The sequence below is a fragment of the Morone saxatilis genome, unplaced genomic scaffold (genome assembly GCF_004916995.1).
Source record: "Morone saxatilis isolate NCDOM2014 unplaced genomic scaffold, NCSU_SB_2.0 Contig18, whole genome shotgun sequence".
Taxonomy (NCBI): Eukaryota; Metazoa; Chordata; class Actinopteri; family Moronidae; genus Morone; species Morone saxatilis.
This window is the reverse complement of record NW_023339740.1, coordinates 17,811,101-17,832,017: the sequence shown is the minus strand read 5'-3', so window position 1 is coordinate 17,832,017 and position 20,917 is coordinate 17,811,101. Positions and strand designations below refer to the sequence as shown.

Below are 20,917 nucleotides of genomic sequence, written 5' to 3'. Positions count from 1 at the left end.
CCTTTTAAAAAAACTCAGACCCAAGTTTAGGTTTCTATTTTAGATTAATGAAGTGCTTTCTTATCACAAAGCAAGGAAAAGGCTGGTGGCAGGAGCACATTCTTATCCAGTGTTGGACTATGGTCGAGCCTAATCTTATATGCACATCTTCTTCCATCTTTATTAAAAAAAGCTAATTATTATACCACTGAAGCCTTGCGTTTCATTACAGGGTGCAGCAGCCAGGACCTCAACCAACTGCATTCTGTATGAAACTGTACCCAATGGTCCTAACTCCTCCCCCTCAGAGGAAATTCCATTTATTTGATTTTCATTGCTAAAGCCTTTAATGGGTAAATTACACCCTTTAGCATTTAACAAATTTGCCTTTCTAACCATAATAAGTGTTTAGCAGGACAAGGTCGTTCCAGAAAATAATACTATTAGTTTATTCCATCAACAAGCAACAGAACTTGGTAAAACAGCTTGTCTCCCATCATATGCACTTAAATGCTGGAATGAATTTGCAAAACACCCCTAAATCTAGAATCACTTCACCTTTTAATACTTTTAAAAAACATAAACCCCTTTTATCAAGTCAACGTTGCGGAGGACGTTCAGTGTACCTTCTTGTTTCTGTTGTCTTCCTTCTGTCGCTCTTAGGCCTCCCGTTATTGCTGTTCTGTGTTTGTTTCGTTTTTGTTTCGGTGAGGGATTCTCGTTTTGGTGTTTTGCTTCATTCGACTTTAGTGCATATGTGCGAGTGTTTCAGTTCTGTTCTTGTTTGATGGCTCAACCTTGTTTTTTTCTGGCTTTTCCTGTACCACTCCCTTCTGGTTCCGACCCAGCTTTTCCCCTGTCACACGGGGTTTCACCTTCCGCTTTCGTGATCCATACTGGTTTTTCCTGGGGCGGTTCGGCCCCTTGTCCGTTCCCTAACCCGCCTGCAGTGGTGACCGTTGGATGTGCCCCCTGTCCTGCACCGCCCCGGCTGAGTGGTTCTCCTTCCCGTTTTTTTTCCTCCTCGCGGTGCCTCCCTCTTCGGTCCCCTCTCCCCACTGCTACGAACTGTGCTCTGCCCCGCCTTTTCCTTGCTGTCTCCGGCCCGCTTTTTCCTCTCCATGCCCCTCCCTTGGGTCTGCGTTTTTTTCCCGGCTTCTCCCATCTGGCCCCCGCATTTGTCGTCCCCCCCCTCGCGGTCTTGTCGGCGTTCCTCTCTCTCTTGCTCTGTCCACGTTTTCACTGGGCACTTATTTGTTCCGCCGTAAGTTCCCGTGCCTGCCGGGCCCCCCCGCTTTCTGTTTTGTCCTTGACTTCGGGTCTTCACTGACTCGTCCTTTTCCTCCCCCCTCGTTCATTGTTCCGTCCCTTCATGCGGGTTCGATCTTCCTCGTCTTCTTTTCCTCCGCCCCCCCTTGTCTTGACTTCTGGATGTGTGTCGTCTGGGTTTCCGTTCCGCATGATTCCTCTGCTTTGTCGTCTTGAGGCTTTGCCTCCTCCTGGGCTTCTCCTTTGCCCACCCGTCCGCCCCGTTCTCTTTTTTTTTCCTCTCCCCGATATTCTTCGTTTGCCCTTCTGTTTTTTTGGCGCTGCCTCCGAGTGCCCGTGTCTTGCCCCGACTCCCGTCACCCCCCGCACGGCCCTGCAACTCGGTCTCCGTGGTTTTCTCCTTTCTTCCTCTCTGCTGTTGTCTCTTCCTGTATCCTCCCCTCTCTTCATTGTTCCTGGCGCGCCTTTGCAGTCTGCTGTTTCCGCTTCTTTGTTTTTTCGGATCTCGCCCGCCCGGTTGCTCTTGCCACCGCGCTTTCCGTCCCCACTTTGGTCCTTTTCGCTCCCATCATGCACCAGTTTGACCGCCGGCCCCTCTGTTTTCGGCCCGGTGCCCTTGTTTGTGCCGTGTCCGCTCCGTCTGTTCTGCCAGGTGTTATCCTGCCGCTTCGCGGCGCGTTTCTTTCCCCATCCACCGCCGTCGCCCAGCTCCGCCCTTTCCATCCGCTTGCCACCGCTTTTCCTGTGCAGTCTTCGGTGCTGCTTCCTGCCTTCGTCCTCCGTTCCAGCCTCCGCGAACTGGCTGGTGTTTTGGCCGGCTGTCCGTCCGTCCGTCCGTGCCAGCATCAGCTCAGTCCCACTCCCTGCTTGCCCCAGTGCTTGGCCGTTTTGGTTTTTGTTTGGCCTGTTTGTCCTGGCTTCGCTCTTCCCCCCCGCGCGCCCCCCCACAACCCCCGCCTACTTTCGCTCCTGATTGGTGCTTCTTTCACTCGCGTCTCCTCCCCTCCCGCCTCCTGGGGTTCTTGCCCTGTCTCCCTCTATTGTTTACGTTGCTCTCCCATTACTTGCCCTCCCTGTCGCTGCTGTTCTCGCACCCCCTCTGCGTCTGCCTTTCCAAGTCTGCCGTACTTGGCCGCCCGCCTTGCTTCTTCCTTTTCTTTCCCGGCTTCGCCTTTTGCTCTCGCTGCTCGTTTGCTGGTCTTGCGTGCCCCCCGTGCCCTTGCCATCCTTCAGCGCCTCTGCCCGTCTCCCTCTCTCCCCCTGCATCCTGCAGCTTCTGTATTGGCTTCTGCCCGTCCGTCACCTCCACTCGCCTCGGCCCTGCCCCCACGCCCTCCTTCCTGCTGGCTTGAGCCGTCCCCCTGCTTCCGGCCCCTGTCACCTTCTGTTTGGGCTCTCCCTTACTCCCCTTTCAGCGGGGCCCCCCCAGTCCTGTGGTGGGTGTTTGCCGCGCCCCCACCTCGTCCCCCCGTGTTCTCATGGCCCCCCCCCCCCCTTCTTGCTCCCGGGGCCGTGCTTGCGTGCCCCTTGTTTCCCCAGGTGGTGGGCTCCCCTGGGCCGTGTCTGGGCACCCGCCCGTCGTCCTCCGCTCCTCCTGTAGTCTCCTGCGTGTTGGTTCCGCCGCCTCTCTCGGGCCTTTCCCCCGGAGTCGGGCAGCGTTTCTTGCCTTTCCTTTTTCATCCTGTGGCACCCCGGGAGGCCCCCCCCCTCCTGCCACACTGGCCGGCGTTACCCGTCATTTCGTGCCGCTTTTCTTTCCCTCCCCTGTTCCGTCCCCCTCGCCCCCTCCTCGGACACTTCAACCTGGCGCGCAGTCCTGCTGCTTCCCGCCCCCTGCCGTGGTTGGGCCACAGCGCCGGGCACTCCCTCCCCTCTCCCGTCTTCTCTGGCTCTCCATACTCTCCTTCCTCTCTTTTGCGTTCTTTGTTTCTCTTCCTTCTCCTCTTCTCCTCCCTGCCCGTGTTGGCACTCCCCTCCCTCTCCCGTCTCTCTCTCTCCCCGGGTCGGCCCGTCAGGCTGCATCCCCCTGGCGCCCACTCCGCTGCCTCTGTCTGGTACTCCGTGTCCCGCGCTGCCCGCCCTGGCGGCCTCCCCTCCTCTCCTCGCTGTCCGCGCGCGGCCAGCTCCGCCCACCCCCCCTCCTTGGAGCGCGTGCCCGTTCCGTCCCGATTTCTTTCTGTCGCCTCCCCCGTTCCGTGTTTCCCCTCCCCCGCTTCCTGCCTGCCCTCTCCCCGCCGCCCGGCGCTGAAACAATCCTGGTTCTTTCAGTGCCGTTCCCGGTCATGTTTCCTCTGGTTCTCCGTTCCTTCGCCTCCGGAGGGGCTTGTCGTTGCCCCGCTCCCCGCCCCCTTGCCTCCCGCGTTCCCTTCCTTCCGTTTCCTGGCCGATTTTCTCGTTTCTCCTCCACGTCATCCTCCACTGACCTGCACTTCTCACGACTGTCCGCTGGTCGTCTTTCACGTTCTGGTTTCCGCCTCGTCTTCTCGTTTCGGTGACGCCTCTGTCACCCCCCTCATCCGCCTGTTCTCTCTCCCTCGCCCCCCCGTTCATGGCTCTCCTGTGCTGTGTCCTCCGTGCGCTGCTGCTGGTCCTTCTCGTTTTCCCCCTCGGGCCCCCCCCCCTTTCCTTTGCCACCCCCCTCTGATTCGACCGGCTCGCTTTCTTGACTCCAGCTAGTGCCCCCCCGTCCTGATCCCCCCCCTCCTCGTTGTTGTTTTGTTTTTTTTCCTCTCCGGGCGCTCCCCTCCCTTTTCTGTGCCCTGTGTCCCCGGAGCGTTGTCTCCTTCTTGTCGCGTGCGCGGCCTGGGCGGACCTCCTCTCTCTTGCAGCGGTTTCTGCCCGCTTCCTGGCCCGCCTGTTGCTCGTCCTTGTCCCTCTTCGCCCTCCGGTGCTCTGAGTGCCATCGTGGTGCTCCCCGCCGCGCTGGGCCCCCGGGCACCCTGCCTCTGACTGGCAGCTTCTTCCTCCCGTTCTCCCCGGTGCTCTTTTTCCTGCGGCTCTCTTCTGGTTCTGCCCCTTTGTGTGCGCTCGGGCGTCATTTCTTTCCTTCGGGCTTGCCTCTTCTCCCCCTCCGGGTGTCATGCTCTTCTCTTTTCGCTTCTCCTTCCTTCTCCTGCTTCTCACCTCGTCTGGCTTCGCCGGGCAGCGGTGGTGTCGGACCATCCTCCCGCCAACGGCTGCGGTCAGCGGCACCCTTTCCTTGCGTTTTGGTGGGGTTTTCTCGCGTCGCCCCGCCGCTCCCTCCATCTCTTCGGTTCCTGTTAAATAAAGGTTAAATAAAATTTAAAAAAAGGAGTAACAAGACTGTTTCTGAAAAAACATATTGCTGATGAGAGTGAAGTAATTCTTTTAAAAACAACAACCAAATTCCATTTACATCCATTGTAATTCATACTTTGTGTAGGGCTCACCCGAATGCTTCGAGGCTTTGACCACATGCCGTTGTAACCGGCAGCCAAATCAGTTTTAGAATGCTTTGTTTTTGTTTTTTGTTTTTAAAGACATGTCAAAACCCAAAGCATTATCCACGGCTGGCAGTGTGACACTCACTTTGCATCACTGCCTTATCAACCCCTTCATATAAAACATATAAACATATAAATTGTATTTCTATGTCCTCTATCACCTGAACCTTGGTTTAGGCAAGGCGTGGTGCCTGGGTAGAGTGTGGAGGAAGAGGAGGAGTACTCATCCATAACGATGACGTTTTAGCATTGATATCAACGTCTGTGTAATGTTGGGTCCATGTCAAACGTTTGAATATTTGTAGGTCATTCTCTTCGAAGCCCCAAAAATGGTATTTGGGAAAACCCTAACGATTTATATAATTAGACACCTAAAGTAGTCCAAATATGTTTATGTGATTTGGGTAAACTGACCCTCTAAGTATCAGGGACTTACCATGACTGTGTATGTAGCAATGCAGTATTGAGATCCTCACTAATGCCCCGAACCTTTGCTTGTGCACCACTGTGGAACACATCTGACAAACTGTAACTAGTAATCTCTACCTGGTGCTTTTATAATCAATCACATGTGAGCAGCTTGGTAATATGTGGTATTACTGCTCACTGCCAGGTGACCTGTGGCACAGGATATACTCACTTCCCAGCAGCGTAGACCTCCGCTGTGTCAAACAGATTGATGCCATTTTCATAGGCCAGAGTCATCAGCTGCTCTGCCATCTGTTGAGAGAGCAGGGGAGAGGGAACAGAGAAGACAGAGGATGGGGTGAGACACTACTGATATGAGGTGTTAGGGTCTTTTCAATTATTAAACTTCCTTCACAAGACTAAAGCTGGCTTTAATGGCTTTGCCTTCCTATAACATGTGTTTATTCTCTGGCTGTTGGCTCCCTCTGGCAGTATGTTTTCACTACAGGTAAAAATAGGCTTCTTGAGCAAGATATGCCAGATCAGATGCAAGGTTTCCATTTCTGAGCTTTGACTGATGGAAGATGACAAAATCCATCTGCTCTCACCTCATCCGTTATCTGTCCGCCGAACGTCACCCATGTTCCTAGAGAGGACGACAGGGAAGGTGGGGTATAGAGTATAAGTACATAAACACACATGTGCACAGTTGCTGTACACACTGTACAAGAAACATGATCTAGCTATGAAAGGGCACAGAGTTTGGCTAATGTATTTGAGCCATGTTATAACTTGTGCAGAGTCACAGGAACTTAAATTTTCACACTTTCTCCCCACTTACAGATTAGGGACCATAGGGTTATAAATTCCCCCCACAGATCTGGTATACAAAGTTTTTTCTTTAAGGTGCAGGAAACTTCCAAGAGACTCTTACCTAATCCAAGGCAGGACACCCGCAGGCCCGACTTCCCAAGGTTCCTGTCAAAACAGAGAGAATTACATTAACATTAATGCAGCGCTGAGGCGGCAGTGATTTGTGATATTTTGCACTCTGGCGGTGGGTATGACCATTAGAGTAGGACTCATTTTTGACTCTGATTGATTGATTGATAAATAAATAAACAACGCTATCACTCTTCTTTAATGTGAGGAAAGTCTGCTTTTCAGGTTTTTTACTGCAGTGGAAGCTTACAGTCATGGAAGCTGAGAAGAACATGGCTTTGTATGGATTTGAACACGGTCTGCATGTACTGCAGCATTGACACAGATAGATTGGATGGGTAAGGAAAGACAGTAACACATGTGCTGACAATGAGAATGTGTGTGTGTGCGTGTGTGCAGTAAAATGTCAGGGGAAAGTCAGAGAGGAAGTGAGTCTTAAGCAGGCCCACCATGACATCCATTGAAATTTCTCACAGCACACCGGGATCCCTCAGCCGCCATCTGACTAAAATCCCCAACAGCAGTGCAAAAGCTTGACTACTCACAACAACTTGCTCCTAAAGCTGCCGTCTCTGAGCCTATCGCAGCCCAGACAGACCCCTCTGCTGACAATCACAGCTTTGGTTGGGTCTTTGATTCTTTTGTGCAAGCTTTTAAACTTCTCTAAAAGATGGTTCCTAGTTAAAAGGCAACATCGTAACAGATTTCGTTTGAGCACTCAAATAACTTATCTGGTTTAATTTACTGTTAGATTTTCATTTCCAGGAAGAACTTTCCAGCGCATCTCCAGACCTTAATAGTTCTGTTTCTTTAGATATGGCTGATCGAAGAAACGATTAAACACACAAAATGAAGTGCGCTACTTGTGGTCAAGCTCCTTCAAGAGATTAGCTGACAGTGTAAAGAGATAAAAGAAATGTGGCATTAGGAATGATGTAACATGTGCAGGAGTCAAAGTGAGTGTGTGGGAGGGACATCTAATTTATTTTTATAAGACTGCCTGTATAGAAATACAGTAAAAAGGAGTAGAGAGGGAGACAGAGGATAGGTGTGCTATGTGTGTGAGTGTGCAGATGTGTGTGTGTTATATGACTGTGCTTGTGACTGTATGTGTGAGTGGGACTGTGTGTGTATGTGTATGTGTGTGTGTGGGTGTTTTGTGAAGCCATGATAAGATTGCTGAATTGCTGCGGTGACTAACAAAAACACTTCTTTCCATGTGGTCTGAACACCAAGTCCAAAAGCACTGACTAAACCGTTTAAAATAAATATGGAAATCTCAGCAGGATCACATCCCCTCTAAGTAGGCTAAGTGGGCTACATTTGTGTTGTAATGAAACAAAAAAAGGGAAGCTTTTCAAATGCCTTAAGTTTCTTTTTGATGTACCTTCTTGTACAGTGCTTTCTATTTTGGAAGAGTTAATCCGGTTAAATGTTCACTACATCATCCAGCATCATTAGTTCCACTCTTTTACTTCACTGAACCACCATGGATGTTTGCACAGTCTCTCCATTGATTTATATTCTTTGTAACTCTAGATACTTAAAAACTGAATATCACAGAAAAAGTCTACCTTTTTCTGAGCCATCAGAGGTTTCAGTGCGATGAAGAAATACGGAAAAATAATGAAATCATATCCAGTTTGTGTATTTTGCAAGTAAAGCGTGTCAAACTTTTCTGTCAAAAAAATTTTCTACAAAAGAGGCTCATTAAAAAGATCTTATTTGGTCAGTGAGGTCTGTAATCGCGTTACAGTTTGAATCCGAGAGCCTTATGACGTCATTTATAGGAGCCTGCTGACTTCTAAGTGATAAGAGACTCTAGTGGGACATCGTGCCCTTACGGTGCACCGCAGTTACAAGGTTAACACAAGTGCCCTCTGGCAAACTGCTGGAGCTGATCTACAATTAACTGCCTCTTAACTGTCTGAGTAAAACATCCCCTCGGGGGGCTGCTGCTTGGCGTCACGAACAGAGATAACAGAAAACCAAAAAGGAGCTTATTGACTGAAATTGTTAGTGGAGCGTGTTTTTAATGATGGACTGAGACATTTGTTTAATGGTAGTACAAAATATCTTCTTTACTTCCAATTCTGTTAGACTGCATGCTGCTTTAGTAGTTTGCCTCTAAACGTTCAACACGTCAAAGTGCTGCTGTTGTCCATTTCAAGCCTTGTATTATTGCAAATGTATCACCTAATGTGATTAAATTATTTGGTATGGCTTAAAATGTTAATACATGGTGCACAAGCATGTTTAGCAAACGAGATGCATCGTAAACCTGTCTAATTAGATAAACCAACAGCAACTGTATACACATGCTTTTAGAGTTGCACCATTTTCATCCGCGTGTGTTAAGGCTTATCACAAAGCTTACAGTCTAAGTGTTGCATAAGCATGCTTTAACTGTGACTGCTGCAGCATACGGTACCAGTCCATTTGAAGCACTTCCCCAAACCTAAAAATAAGTCACAACGATATCAGAATACACAGCTCTGCCCTTGCCATTGTTCTCATTGTAAGGATGTCCCCTTTGTCAGCACATTGTTGTGTTCAATATTTTACCAGACTGGCCTTGAATACTGCATTGTGCGTTGCTGCAGTGACTCTCTGCCAGGGCCTGTAAGCAGGCAGGGGTCAGGTTCCTGCTGAGCCTCAGCAGACATGAACCACCACAACAGTAAAGGCATCTCTCTCACACCCTCCTCAATAATGAAGGAAACAGGTACAGTACAGGACAGCAACACCACTGCAGCCGCAGGCTCAAAGCCGAACGACATTCAGTGAACAGGACATAGACACCATAGCACATGTCCAGTAGGGTTGTTTACTTTGAAATACTAGGTAACCTTTCTCTGAGGTTTCTATTAACAGCTGCCTTCTGATCACATTAGCCTGAAACACAAGTGGTATGTAGCTTTATTTGATTAAGGGTGGCTTGGAGATCTTTTTGGGCCTGGTTCACACACAGGTTTCATTACACTTTAGCCTGACATAATGAATCTGCATGTCTACGTCAATCATTCAGCTATGTGGCTGACCTTGGCAGCCACTGATGGAAGGTGACCCGTGGAAATTAGTGCAGATGGAGAGGGCAACATAAGGCAGGGGAAATATCAGAGGTCACCTCAGAGTTTCTTTCAGTCATTTATTATTGATTATTGGATTGCTGATTATTGGATTGTTGTCTCTAGAAAAATATGTCTTTAAAAAAAAAAAACATGAAATAGTAATGAGAAAGATTTGTAATAGTTAGGACATTAACACAGCGAGAAAAATTACTAGGTGAACATTACTGTTCATTGTTAATGGACAGTGTTCAGCCACTGCCAAGCCAACTGGTAGCAGAGCTATTGTACCTCTATATTCTTGCCTATAGTTAATAATATTCAAGCCCTAAATGCATAGTTCATCTTGTAAATATGGCATCCAACATTCTTTTATTTATGCAATTCCCTAAAACCCTATGTTCCCCTGAACAATGTGATGAAAACAAATTTGTCTTTTGACCACATTATATAAAAAATGCCTAATGACACACTAATAGAAAATACGCTATGGTGATTATTACAACAATAAAATTGTAAGAGTTGACTTTTGAGGTAAAAAGCAAGCAAGTTGGAAGTCAAACTACTGAAATAGGACCTCCTGAAAGGCAACAGCAAATTAATGTCAGCCTAGGGATTGTTATCAACGTAGGAGCAGGTCTACATCAGTTGTTTCCCGATTCAAAGGTCTATACAGACACTGGTTAAGGATTAGTAAGGTGTGAGAGTGGAGCATCAGGAAGGACTACAGGCATGAAGTCAGCAGACTGAGAGGGCTTAAAGTCAACGTGAAGCCAGTGGAGAGGACAGGACAGGACAGGGTGATGAATGAGGAAACAAGGTCACAGAGCTGTAAAGAGGAACGTGTTGAGAGATATGTTCACTGAGCAGAACTATTAATACAACCAAACCCGTGGCTTCAACTTCAAAAAAAATACACACGTCGAATGCCACTACTGTAGCTCATGTTGGCTGCAGGTGGTTTCCTCCTCCATTCAGGTTTATGTAACAGCCATGTCACTTAAAAGAGGAGAGAGGGACAGAATTTAGATATTAGACAGAAATGCCTTGACTAGGCGATAAGAAAGAGGAGCAATGGGGTGAGCCAATTTGATCTGAAAAGCTGCTTATAAACATTTGCCCAAAAACCAAAAAATGTCTCCTTTGTCAGCATCTCTGTGTCAACTGAACCTTGATAAGCATACAGTATGCTAGCTCTATTTATCCAATTATCTTCTATTCAGCTCATTGGTATGAAACATGAATGGTTGTGCGCTTCATTGTGCACATCCTACAGCATTCTACCATGAGACTCTGTTTACTTGCTGCCAGCTGGATGACCTTTTTTCGTAACTCAAAACAAAGACTTGACTCTTGTTTCAGATAAAGCTCAAGATGGATTTGCGGGGGTGAGTTGTGACTGGAGGTGCACGCCTAAAGCCTTTCTTTTTTAAAGTTAAACTGTTAAAAAGAATAGTTTGACAGTTTGGAAAACATGCTAATCTGTTTTCTTGCCAATAGTTAGATGAGAAAGTCGATGAAAAGGTACGACGCTAGAGCCAGGCAACAATAAGCTGAGATCAGCATAAAGACTGTGCGCAGAAGGAAATGGCTAGTCTAGCTATGTCCAAACTAGATAAAAAAAATGCTGTATTTCGTTTACTCAAGCCATACATAAACAAAACTGACAAATTGTGATTTTTCAGGGAGTTACACAAAGCCAGGCAGGCTTTTTCCCCCATTTCTAATCCTTATGCTAAGCTAATAACTGGCTTTTGGCTCTAGTTTCATACTGAATGGACAGATATAAAAGTTGTATTGATCTTCTCATCCAACTCTCAGCAATAACGTAATTAAACATATTTCTCACAATGCTGAATTATTCCTTTAAGATCAGACCTCAGCACAAGGCTAAACCTTTAGGCTAATTGTCTGAAACCTTTGCAAATGTTTTTACCGATGTCTTTCTGTCCTTGAAGCTTGCACATTAGATGGTTTATGACAAAGAACAGCCACTAAATGTATGTTCCTGCTTTGCACAAAAAAAAACAACAACATAAAAAGATCTGGATGAAGCTATGGCAGCAAAAATAGTTCCAGTTTGTACATTATGCAAAGCTGAAAATATGCAAATCTTCACACAATCTCCTACAAGCAAATCAGGGACAATTATCGTTTGTAAAATGCCCATTTAAGCGTCACCTTTTCTTTTAGCATGGTCAGGTTAAGCTGGAATTATACTGTCAAAACTGAAGTAAGTGTGTTCTCACAGGCAAAAATGATTGTGACCAAATAGAAGCACTGCATTCAGCCTAGACTGCTGCAATGGGTTCAGGTTGGCTTGTATAATTTCTCCACAGCCTTTGTTACCTGCAACCAACAGAGAGTTTTTTGTCAAAAATGCCATGTGATACTTTTAGGCTGCATATTTCAGCGTTACACTAGCTCTATTTCTTGTTTTGAGGGTATTAACCTCTTATTGTGATGGCCCTTCCGCTCATTTCTGATCTTGGCGTGACTTGGAAGATCTGTTGTCTCTCCTGGAAGCAATAAAGGAACACACGCTCAGTCATACACACTCTATGTCCATATGCCATATGGGATTTGCTTGCAGCACCATACTGGACAGCAGCCTGAGAACTTGTCACATACGATTTCATTTGGAGAATACCAATCTTATACAGCCATAAACACAGAACCATGAGCATTGAAGCACTTTAAGACAGTTGTCATTGGCAGTTTATTTTTTTTTATTTGGGCATAAACAGATTGTCGGCTCAGAGGGTTTGTCCTGAGGCTAAATTTGTTTTACTTCTAACTCGGGCGTTTTCAGAGGCTCTTGTCTGTGGATAAATCTGCCAGTGCCCACAGGGACGGAAAATCTTCTGCTATATGCTGGAGAGGAACGAGTGAGAAACCTATTAGAACCTGTGGGTGATTCCAAGTCTTAACTGTAATGTCACACTGAGCTGTGCTCTAACCTCCTGACATGCTTTTAATATTAATATCATAACCAAAGGACACTGATAGAGTATGTTCACTGGCAATACCAACAGAATAAGGTATTTTTATAATCTGAAATTCAATGGAAAATAAAAAAGTGAGAGCATGTCTTTAATGTTAACAAACAACCTGCATTTAGTGTTTTGGAATAAGGTAGCGAAAAAAATCGCAAAGATGATTAAAGAAAGAGTTAGTAGTTAATCAGTTAGTGGACTGACAGCGATGCAAACTGACAAAAAATAATTGTTTGTTGCAGCTTTAATCACACTAAGCTAATTAGAGCTATTTACATAAAAGGCCTAAAAGTGTCATTTAAAAGTGTACTAACAAGCTTGTAAGAGACACTCGTTGATAAAAAGGGGAGATTGCATTGGGAACTGTATCGATTTAGAGCAAACCTAGCAAATCCTAATTAAAAAATGTTGAGGTTAAATATTCATAATACAGATGACCAAGCATGATGCTGTGGGGTAGATGGGCTCTTTCCCTCCCTGCCTGTTCTCTAGTACTTTAAGTAAGCCATATCTCTGGCCTCCTGCTACAGCATAGCCTCCCTTCTATTTGTGATACAATTTGTCCTCAATCACTGCCTTACACATTACATAACATGCAGTTCAAATGCTTCTCATGCAGAAAGAAGCACGAATGTTGCTATCAAAGCAAGTCTGTTGATTCAGCACTCCTTTATAAATCTAAACCCTTCCGCTTACTGTATGTCCAGTGTGGCATATTTTAATAACCTCACACAGAGCATTTGAAGACATATTCCTGTGTTTATAGACTCGACTGAATTCTATACTGAGCCCAATAATCATGTGTAAGTGTAACCCAGCAATGCAAACACTTAAATTAAATTCCTGCACACATACATTAAGAAACAGTATAAACTGACTGACTACAATTCAGATATGGAGTGAATAAATGACTCGCCTCTTCTTGGCAGTGTACGACAGAATTAATAAATCTAGGCTATTTCTAGAGCATTTAAGAAAATAACATGCAGAGAGAAATGAGTGGTGCTAACACACACACACACACACCTACACACAGACACAGAGGCTCTAATTAAACTCTATCAGTGAGGCAAAGAAAGAACAGCTGTCTTCATTTTCTCCTTCAACATAACACAAGTGTGTCTCTCACATACAGACACGCTTATAGACACATAGGCAAAATATTCCACAACAACCCCCCTCCATCTTACTTGCTTTCTTATACACCAACACAGACAAAACCCTCAGTGCATACAGTGAAACACAAGCCTGCATCAATAAATGAACCATCCCACAATTGGCAATTTCCCTACACATGCCCAGAGCAAACAGATGGCGAATGTTCTGTGCACATTTAAGATGGTACCTAAGTGGCTGCTGAGGCCTGAAATCTGTGCTGTGGATGAGTCTTACTATTTACATCAGAGTGGCCAGTGTGTACTGCTGTGTGTGTGCTTTGTTCAACTACCACGGCCTATTTATGATTCATATTTCAAGGGGGAGTGCAGGCTGCGGAAAGCTGGCTCCCTGATGAAGAGCCCTCAGAATGTAGGAAAACGTCCCAGCGTGCACCCACACTCACGACGCCCCAAATCTCACACCCACAGCTTTTGTCACCCAAGCCTGAGCGATGCATGCTTTTGCTTAATGTGTAACAAAATACTGGAAAACACGGTGTTCAGTTTCATCCTTTTTAAATAATTCCAGAGGATGAAAACGGTTCCCACTGTTTTTTTTTCACCAAATCGATTTTCTTTCTACAATTACAAATAGCAAATAATACAATAAAGAAACATTAAACCTGAATGCTGATGAGTACATGTTGCAAGTTTCATTTGTAAATCATCTCCGTTATCTGTCTTTATAAATTCTGCCATCTGTCACATCAAGTAACTTCTAGGGGAGCTAAATGAAAACAGAATTGGTAGGACGGGCTTCTTTAAGTAGCATCTTATCTCTGTCTTTGATAATGATACATCACAACTTCACACAACACAGTGGTGGGATTTAAATGTCATCCACTTACACAACACTGCCAGTAGCTATTTACTGTGGCTGTGACTCACTGTCAACTTTACAACCAAAAGTGGACCTCTAGAGACGTGAGGAATCCTACTGACAGCCTGAGCTGGGGCGCGTTTACTTGTAGATTTACACCAGGGTGGGAGGTGAGTCAGCTCTGATTTACATGGCCACTGCAGTAAAAGATACTGAGTGCAACACAGCAGAAATGTTTTGGAGCGGATACAAACTGTGGCAAAATACAATATTCTTTGACAAAAAAAAAAAAAAAATCTCCTCCTGAAGCACAAATGTTATCCACAGCAGTTTATAGTGAGCCCTTATATTTAGTCCCCACAAAGCACAAAAAATGGCAGTCCAAATGAAAAGTGATACGTATTCCAACTTATTCACCTCAGCAATACTTTGCAGCAGTTTATTCGCTACGCCTAAGCAAATAAAACTGGCTCTTGTAAAAGTAAGTCATTCCCTCAAGACCCTTCCTAGGTTTGGTTGCCTGAGAGAAGAGCTGATAACCGGACTGTGAAAAGCAGGGGCTTTATGGGATTGACTCCCCACCTGAACTGCCTTCCCAATCTCCCAGATATTCTTCCATTCCCTGAGCAAGACTGCTTTACATAATCATAAGCCATTTTGTGTGCATCATTAATTCAGTCCTGACTGAAGCAATTTAATGATTCCTTGGAGGAGGTGCAGGCTCTCACAGTCAAGCTTTATGATTTTAACCAGTCATGTCATGCAGGCCCAGTGTCACATTACAGAACGACTCTCTGTGGTGAGGCTGCCCACTAAAGCTGCCGCAATCCCTTGAAAAGATGTTCATTTTAAAGGTTTCCTTGGCCTTGTAGGGGAGGTCACTTCCAAACCTAACCTGCATCCTTGCCTACAGATGTTGACTTACAGTCTCAATTCAAGCTCAAGGCTGCCATTCAAGGAAAGAGAGAGGACTGTATGCAAACGAGGCTGATCTGAATTTCACACTCCTATTCTGCAGTGTGGATAATCGTGGAAAGTTTTGTTGGATAGATAAGCTCTGACTGTATTCTTTTGGGGAACGGTTATAAAACCACTAACCTTCAGCTGTCAAAGTGGCAAAATGAAAAACTCAAAACTTAAAAGAACTTAAAAAAAAAAGAAAAAAAAAGAAGACTGTGCTCAAAGATGAAAGAGAACTGCATGGCCATGTTAAAGTGCTTGCAAGAGAGGCACATTTGAAAGATACACAGTGACATGAGCACATATCACTCCAGCCTACTGTACCTCTTGGGCATAGTGCCTACACCAGCATTAACCTTAGCACTCTGCCTTTCTTATTTTCACTCTCTCCTTCCTTCCCTTTTATCCGCAGCTTTTCAAAACCACAAAACACAATGTTGTACCCTTGGTGCATGCATCTCTGAGCCTCACGCTGCATTTAGGCCTGCATTACCTTCAGCTTACATCAGACATACAAACACAGAGCCCGTTATGTGCTTTGGACTACACTGAGGAAGCTAAGAACACAAACAGCCGCTGGCCGTCCAAGCTGAAAATGATTTTACTCATTCAATATCATTAGCCTCAATAATGACAGTGTGCCAACATGGCGAGGCTGCCGTTAGCAAATCAGCTGCAAAGCATTGTGATGTTCCTTCAGACAACAGTGCTAAGGATAGGTAATGCGCTTCCTCAAATCAATGCCCAATCTTAATTGTGTCTGTCGACAGTCGACACACAACAAATTTTTCATCCAAAAATAAATAAATAATAGATTCTGATTTAAGGCACAACCAACCTCATCTTGCAGTTTTGTGGCTCGAAAAACATTATTTGAACAGATAAAATCTAATGATAAAAATGAACGGTTCTATCAGAAATGAAGTAATGTACCACATGAATGACAAGTCCATAAAGAACACTACATAGTAATGATGATAACTGATACTCCTGTTTGGTAAAAGAGCAGAAAATATAAGCAACTACAGTGAAACTCGTGAACACCCCTATCTAGAGAGTTTTTGGTGAAAACTTAATTTTAAATCAGTATTTCATGTCCAACAATTGTCTTTGGTGAACAGTTGAGTGACAGGTGTGAAAACATGCAGAGAGCAGGTCATCACTGCAATATAACTCTTGACAGGCTGAAAGAAGTCTGCAATACAAAACAGATACACCGCACTAATGACCAGCTTGTTGCATATCATAATATACTGTACCTTACAACGATGAAGTCATTTTCTCACCAACACTGCCTACAGATTTTGTGTTTTCTGCTGTTCAATTTGCCATTCACTCCTCTACCATCAGTGCTTCAATATGCATTTAAAGATATCCCACTTTATAATCTGCTGCATTTTCAGCTCTTGTGTAAAAGCTGGGATAATTTGAATAATTCACCACACAAACAGTAGACATTTCCATTTTGTTATAAATGCTTTTTTGAAAGTAAAACCTTTAGCTAATTGTTAAATATGGGGTATGGTAGATAAAACACAGTCATCATTAATCTTTTTGTCCCTTGGGGTTTCTAGTCCCAAGGCGAAAACATTTCCCTCAAACAAAATACTACCGCTTTCATCCACGATGTCAGCATGAAAGCAACAGAACTGTAAATACTACAATAGACCCGTAATCAGTAATCAACTGATTGAAGGGATGGCATAAATATTCAGTGCAGCATCATGTCAACATACAATGTTGTAGGCAAAAGCTCATCATTATGCAAAGTGTTTGATATCACGGCATTTCAGGGACACTCTCTAATATGGCAAAAAAGTGTTAACTGACTTTATATAGCTTTTGATTCAATGATTAGAAATATATCTAATTGGAATATTTTTGCAAAAGGACCTGCCGTTATAATAATAAATATGCCTGCCTCTAACCCACGTTAGAAAAAAAATTCGAAACAGGTAAACTTTTTTTTACATTTAGGAGAATATTCTGGGAACCAACTAATTAGTTTCCACTTTAAAGCTGAACAAATGCAGATACGACATCAATGGCCGCTAACTTAATTTATTACATGCCAACCTCATAGTTTTACCAATTCCGTAAAAAGATCAGATAAAATTACAAATTGCAAATTTTTCCTTTGGAGAAGTTGCTGTTTTTGAGGTCCCATATCATAAAAAGTAAAAGGTAAATAAACGTTTAGGGAAGTTAACTGATTAGTTCCTGTAATTTGTTTCCAATTTAATTGTTAGCCGTCATTAATCTTAAACAAGTGGGCTTTGGGACTTCTGATATGAGTAGGGAAGACAAACTGGCATATAATAGCAAAGTGGAAAAATGGTCTGTCTTCTCCGTGATGTATTGCAGCCTGAGCCAAGGAAGGGAGACAAACCCTGCAGTTTTAACAGCTCACATATTTTATATAGGTCTGAAAGTTTTTTTGGGCCAAATTTATAACTAGCAGGTAACACATCAGACATGCCCTACCTATACTTCATGCCAGTCTTCATGCTTTGCTCGCTGGAGGAAGGCACACTCTGAACAGAGAGCTGTCCCAGACTGCGGGCCACCATTGCCACTGCTCTGAACTTGCTGCGGGTGCCTGTGTTGGGGCTGTTGGCATTCTGTCGGTTTAGCCGGTCCTCCGTGTTGCGGCTCACCCCCCCACGATGGTCCGTGCACACTAATGACACCTGCATCCTGGCTTTTGGCTGGCTTTAATTAAACTCTCCTCTGGCTAAATAAACCGGAGGTCAGAAGTCTGAAGATCCTCTGCAGAGCGCAAGACAATTCAGTCTGTCGAACGCAACTACTCCGAATCCAACCTCACACCCACTGTGCCTCTGTTAGAACTCACTGCCCAGTCGCTGAGGTGACTGACCAGCTCACAATGTTCAGTAAAAAAAATAAAGAGGGGCAGAAAGGTGGGAGAGCAAATCAGAATGCATTCAAAGAGTGAAGGACTGCTGATCAGGTGAAAACAAAATCCTCTCAAAGGAAGTCCAAATCCAAGCACAACATTACCGCATCTCTGCCTCAGCTGGTGTGAGAAAATGTGCAATCACTGCAGATAAAATACAAGTCCAGTACAAAGATATGAATAAAAGAAAAATCTAAATCTTTTAAAAACCAGAGTCCAAAAAAAGCAGAGCTTGTATGAATTTTCTTCTACAAGTTTTTCCTTGATTCACCTGGGTGTCCTCCTTTCCTTGCTTTATCATTTAATCAGAGGCTCATCAGAGGCTGACAGGCAGATTTAGAGTCTTGAAATTTCCTTTCAAAGCTGGGCTCAGTGCTAGAGATAACACCTCTCGCTGCCAAGCTTTAATAGTGGAAACGCATAGATCCACACAAAGAGATGGAGAGAGTAAAACACGAACGCACGGTTCCAGGAGGTTTTCATCTTCCCTTCTGAATCCACCTTGACAGTTGCGCTGGCTTCTGAATAATTCTACTGAATACTACTGCATATTAGCAAAAGGGCAACCTCATATTCACTTCCCAGCTCTGACTGCTGCCTGGATTAAACTTACATCTGTATGCCTTGTGCTCAGCGTAAAGCGGCACAGTGCACACAGGCAAGAGATGGGAGGAGAGAGAGAGGGAGGGAATGTGGTGGGAGGGATATGAAGAGAAGCTATGAGGAGGAATATTCAGAGTGCTACAGCAGCGTGAGAGAGCAAGGCATTGAAATCTGTTGTGTTTACAGCAGCTCCCTTCAAAAAGGGTACTGCATGTTTTTGTGCTCCTCTTTGTCCGTCTGTTGCCCTGCAGTGTGATTTAATATAGTTTATTCTGTCCGAAGAAAGGAGGCGGGAAGCTGAATGCTCCCTGGTCAGGACTTTGCAATAGCCTTTGGTCCCAGAAAAAGGGGCTCTCACGTGGGTCTGTTCAACTGCCCATGAAATATTCATTATGTAACTTTGTCTGTGACAATATATGTCCAAGGCTGAACTGTCAGACATAACTGGGATGCTGTGGTTTTTATCTATAATGCTTTGTTCCTTGTTCCATGACTAGAATATGGCAAGTCAACAAATTATTTAATCTGGCATATTCTTACACTGAGAAATGAAATAATTAAGGCTGCAGGATACAGCTTCTGTATTCTGTTTTACATCTGTTATTACTGGCTATTAGACACTGATCTGATGAACACTAAAAGCATTCTGAGCAAGTGCAGGTACGCATGAATAGTAAAAAATATGATCATGGTTGGGGGTTGAAAGTCAACACCACAGTAATTGGACTAAACGCAACAGTGGCTGCAGTCGATGAGACACATGCTCCCTGTAATATAATACTGAAGCTTATCTGAGTGGACCAGCTAGTGTGCCAAGGAGATAATTAAACGAGATGCCATCAGGAGCAGGCACGTATAGTAAAGCAGTGGAAGAAGCAACCTCCATCAAAGGAATCCAGCAAACAGGCTGTTGCTAACTGACAGCCCTATTCTTGGAGCTATGACCTTTTGGTCTCCTGGACTTAAATAGAAGCCTGAGGGGAAAGGTGGTTTAATTCAACTGAAATCTGATTTGAATTTCAAACTGTGAGCATAGAGCAGAGAAGCCGAGCTCAAGACGACCTTTTCAAATGCTCTATTAGTTTGATGCCCTAGTGTCAACATCATGTGTGACTGCTTACCAATCTCAACAACAGCAGAAGCAACATGCAGGCAAGATCGATGGGCTGCAAGGTCATGTCCTACACTTTAGGTCAGGGTTGGGAACACATTTGGGCCTGATGCCATTCCCTCCACCAACTCTCTCTTCTCATTTTGACAAAGCAGTTGAGCATGAGAGTCTGACCTGGCCTCACTTTAACACGAGTTACAGGCCATGCATTCACTGCCAGTGCAGTGAAAACGTGATGCCACCATCCACGCCCCCCGGAGTCGTAACTTGGGGACGGTACTGAGAAGTGGGAGAGGCCAGGGACAGGAGTTCAAGCTGCACAGATACAGTGTCAGTCTTGGCTAAGCCCACATAACAAGCCTGACAAAAATGCCACAGCCCCAGCTAATATAACCTTCGTCCTACAGTATTTTGTTTGGGCTTTTTCTATCCTGCCACATCTTCTCATGACTACCGAGACCATATGATTACTGATTTCTTGTCATTACTAAAACATATAAGTCTTTTGTTGACCCTTGATTTATCTGCAACTGAAAATCTACACATTTATTGACTGGTGTGCAATGCAAGGTACGGTAATCAATACAGGCATGCATAATCCGACAGACAAGTGATCCATCACCTAAATTAATTTACAGAACAACCATTTTTCACGTGGAAACCACATTGTACCAGTCTCTATTCAGTCCTGCAATATGTCTAAAATAAAAACAACAACACATGCACTGAAGCCTTATAATTAATAAATACACTAGGAGCTATAAACTGCTACAAAAATATGCCAACAGAGTGAGCAACAAATATGCTCAATCCAATAAACCATGCCCGTCACACTTACCATGATTTAATAATTCACAACAGGCACATCTGCCAACTTTCTTCAGATTGACAGCATGCATTTCATTTCCCTTTGACTATATCTGGAAAAGGCAAAAAAAGGACCAAAAGACCAGATAAACAGAAGAGACGATCATTAAAGATGACTGACGTCTTATCGCTGCATGATGACATGTATGGTTCTCTAGAAGAAATCACAATGTTAGCAGGCGTTCACTGTGAGCAAATTTGAAGGGGCTACACCTACTGCTGTCAAGAGAAAAGATGATTAGTGAAACCTTTTATCTCTCTTTCATTAGAAACCTGCGATCTTGTTCCACATGTGCCCACTAAAAATGTAACACTCCTACAGTGCAGTCATGCCATTGCTGAAGGGGGGGGGGGGG

At 44.6% G+C, this 20,917-nt stretch overlaps 1 protein-coding gene across 4 annotated transcripts in view; it reads right to left on the bottom strand.

The window, feature by feature from the left end:
* Nucleotides 1-20,917, bottom strand: part of kcnab2a (potassium voltage-gated channel, shaker-related subfamily, beta member 2 a) — an 80,847-nt gene that overhangs the window by 15,261 nt on the left and 44,669 nt on the right. For 3 of the 4 annotated variants that reach the window (XM_035661640.1, XM_035661642.1, XM_035661641.1), the window contains 3 exons: nucleotides 6,055-6,098; nucleotides 5,729-5,766; nucleotides 5,353-5,432 (listed from right to left, as the gene is read on the bottom strand). In XM_035661640.1, the coding sequence (XP_035517533.1) occupies nucleotides 5,353-5,432; nucleotides 5,729-5,766; nucleotides 6,055-6,098 (162 nt within the window). Of the gene's footprint in view, nucleotides 1-5,352; nucleotides 5,433-5,728; nucleotides 5,767-6,054; nucleotides 6,099-17,547; nucleotides 18,584-20,917 lie in introns of those variants that run through there. The other variant, XM_035661639.1, reaches the window with a different exon arrangement.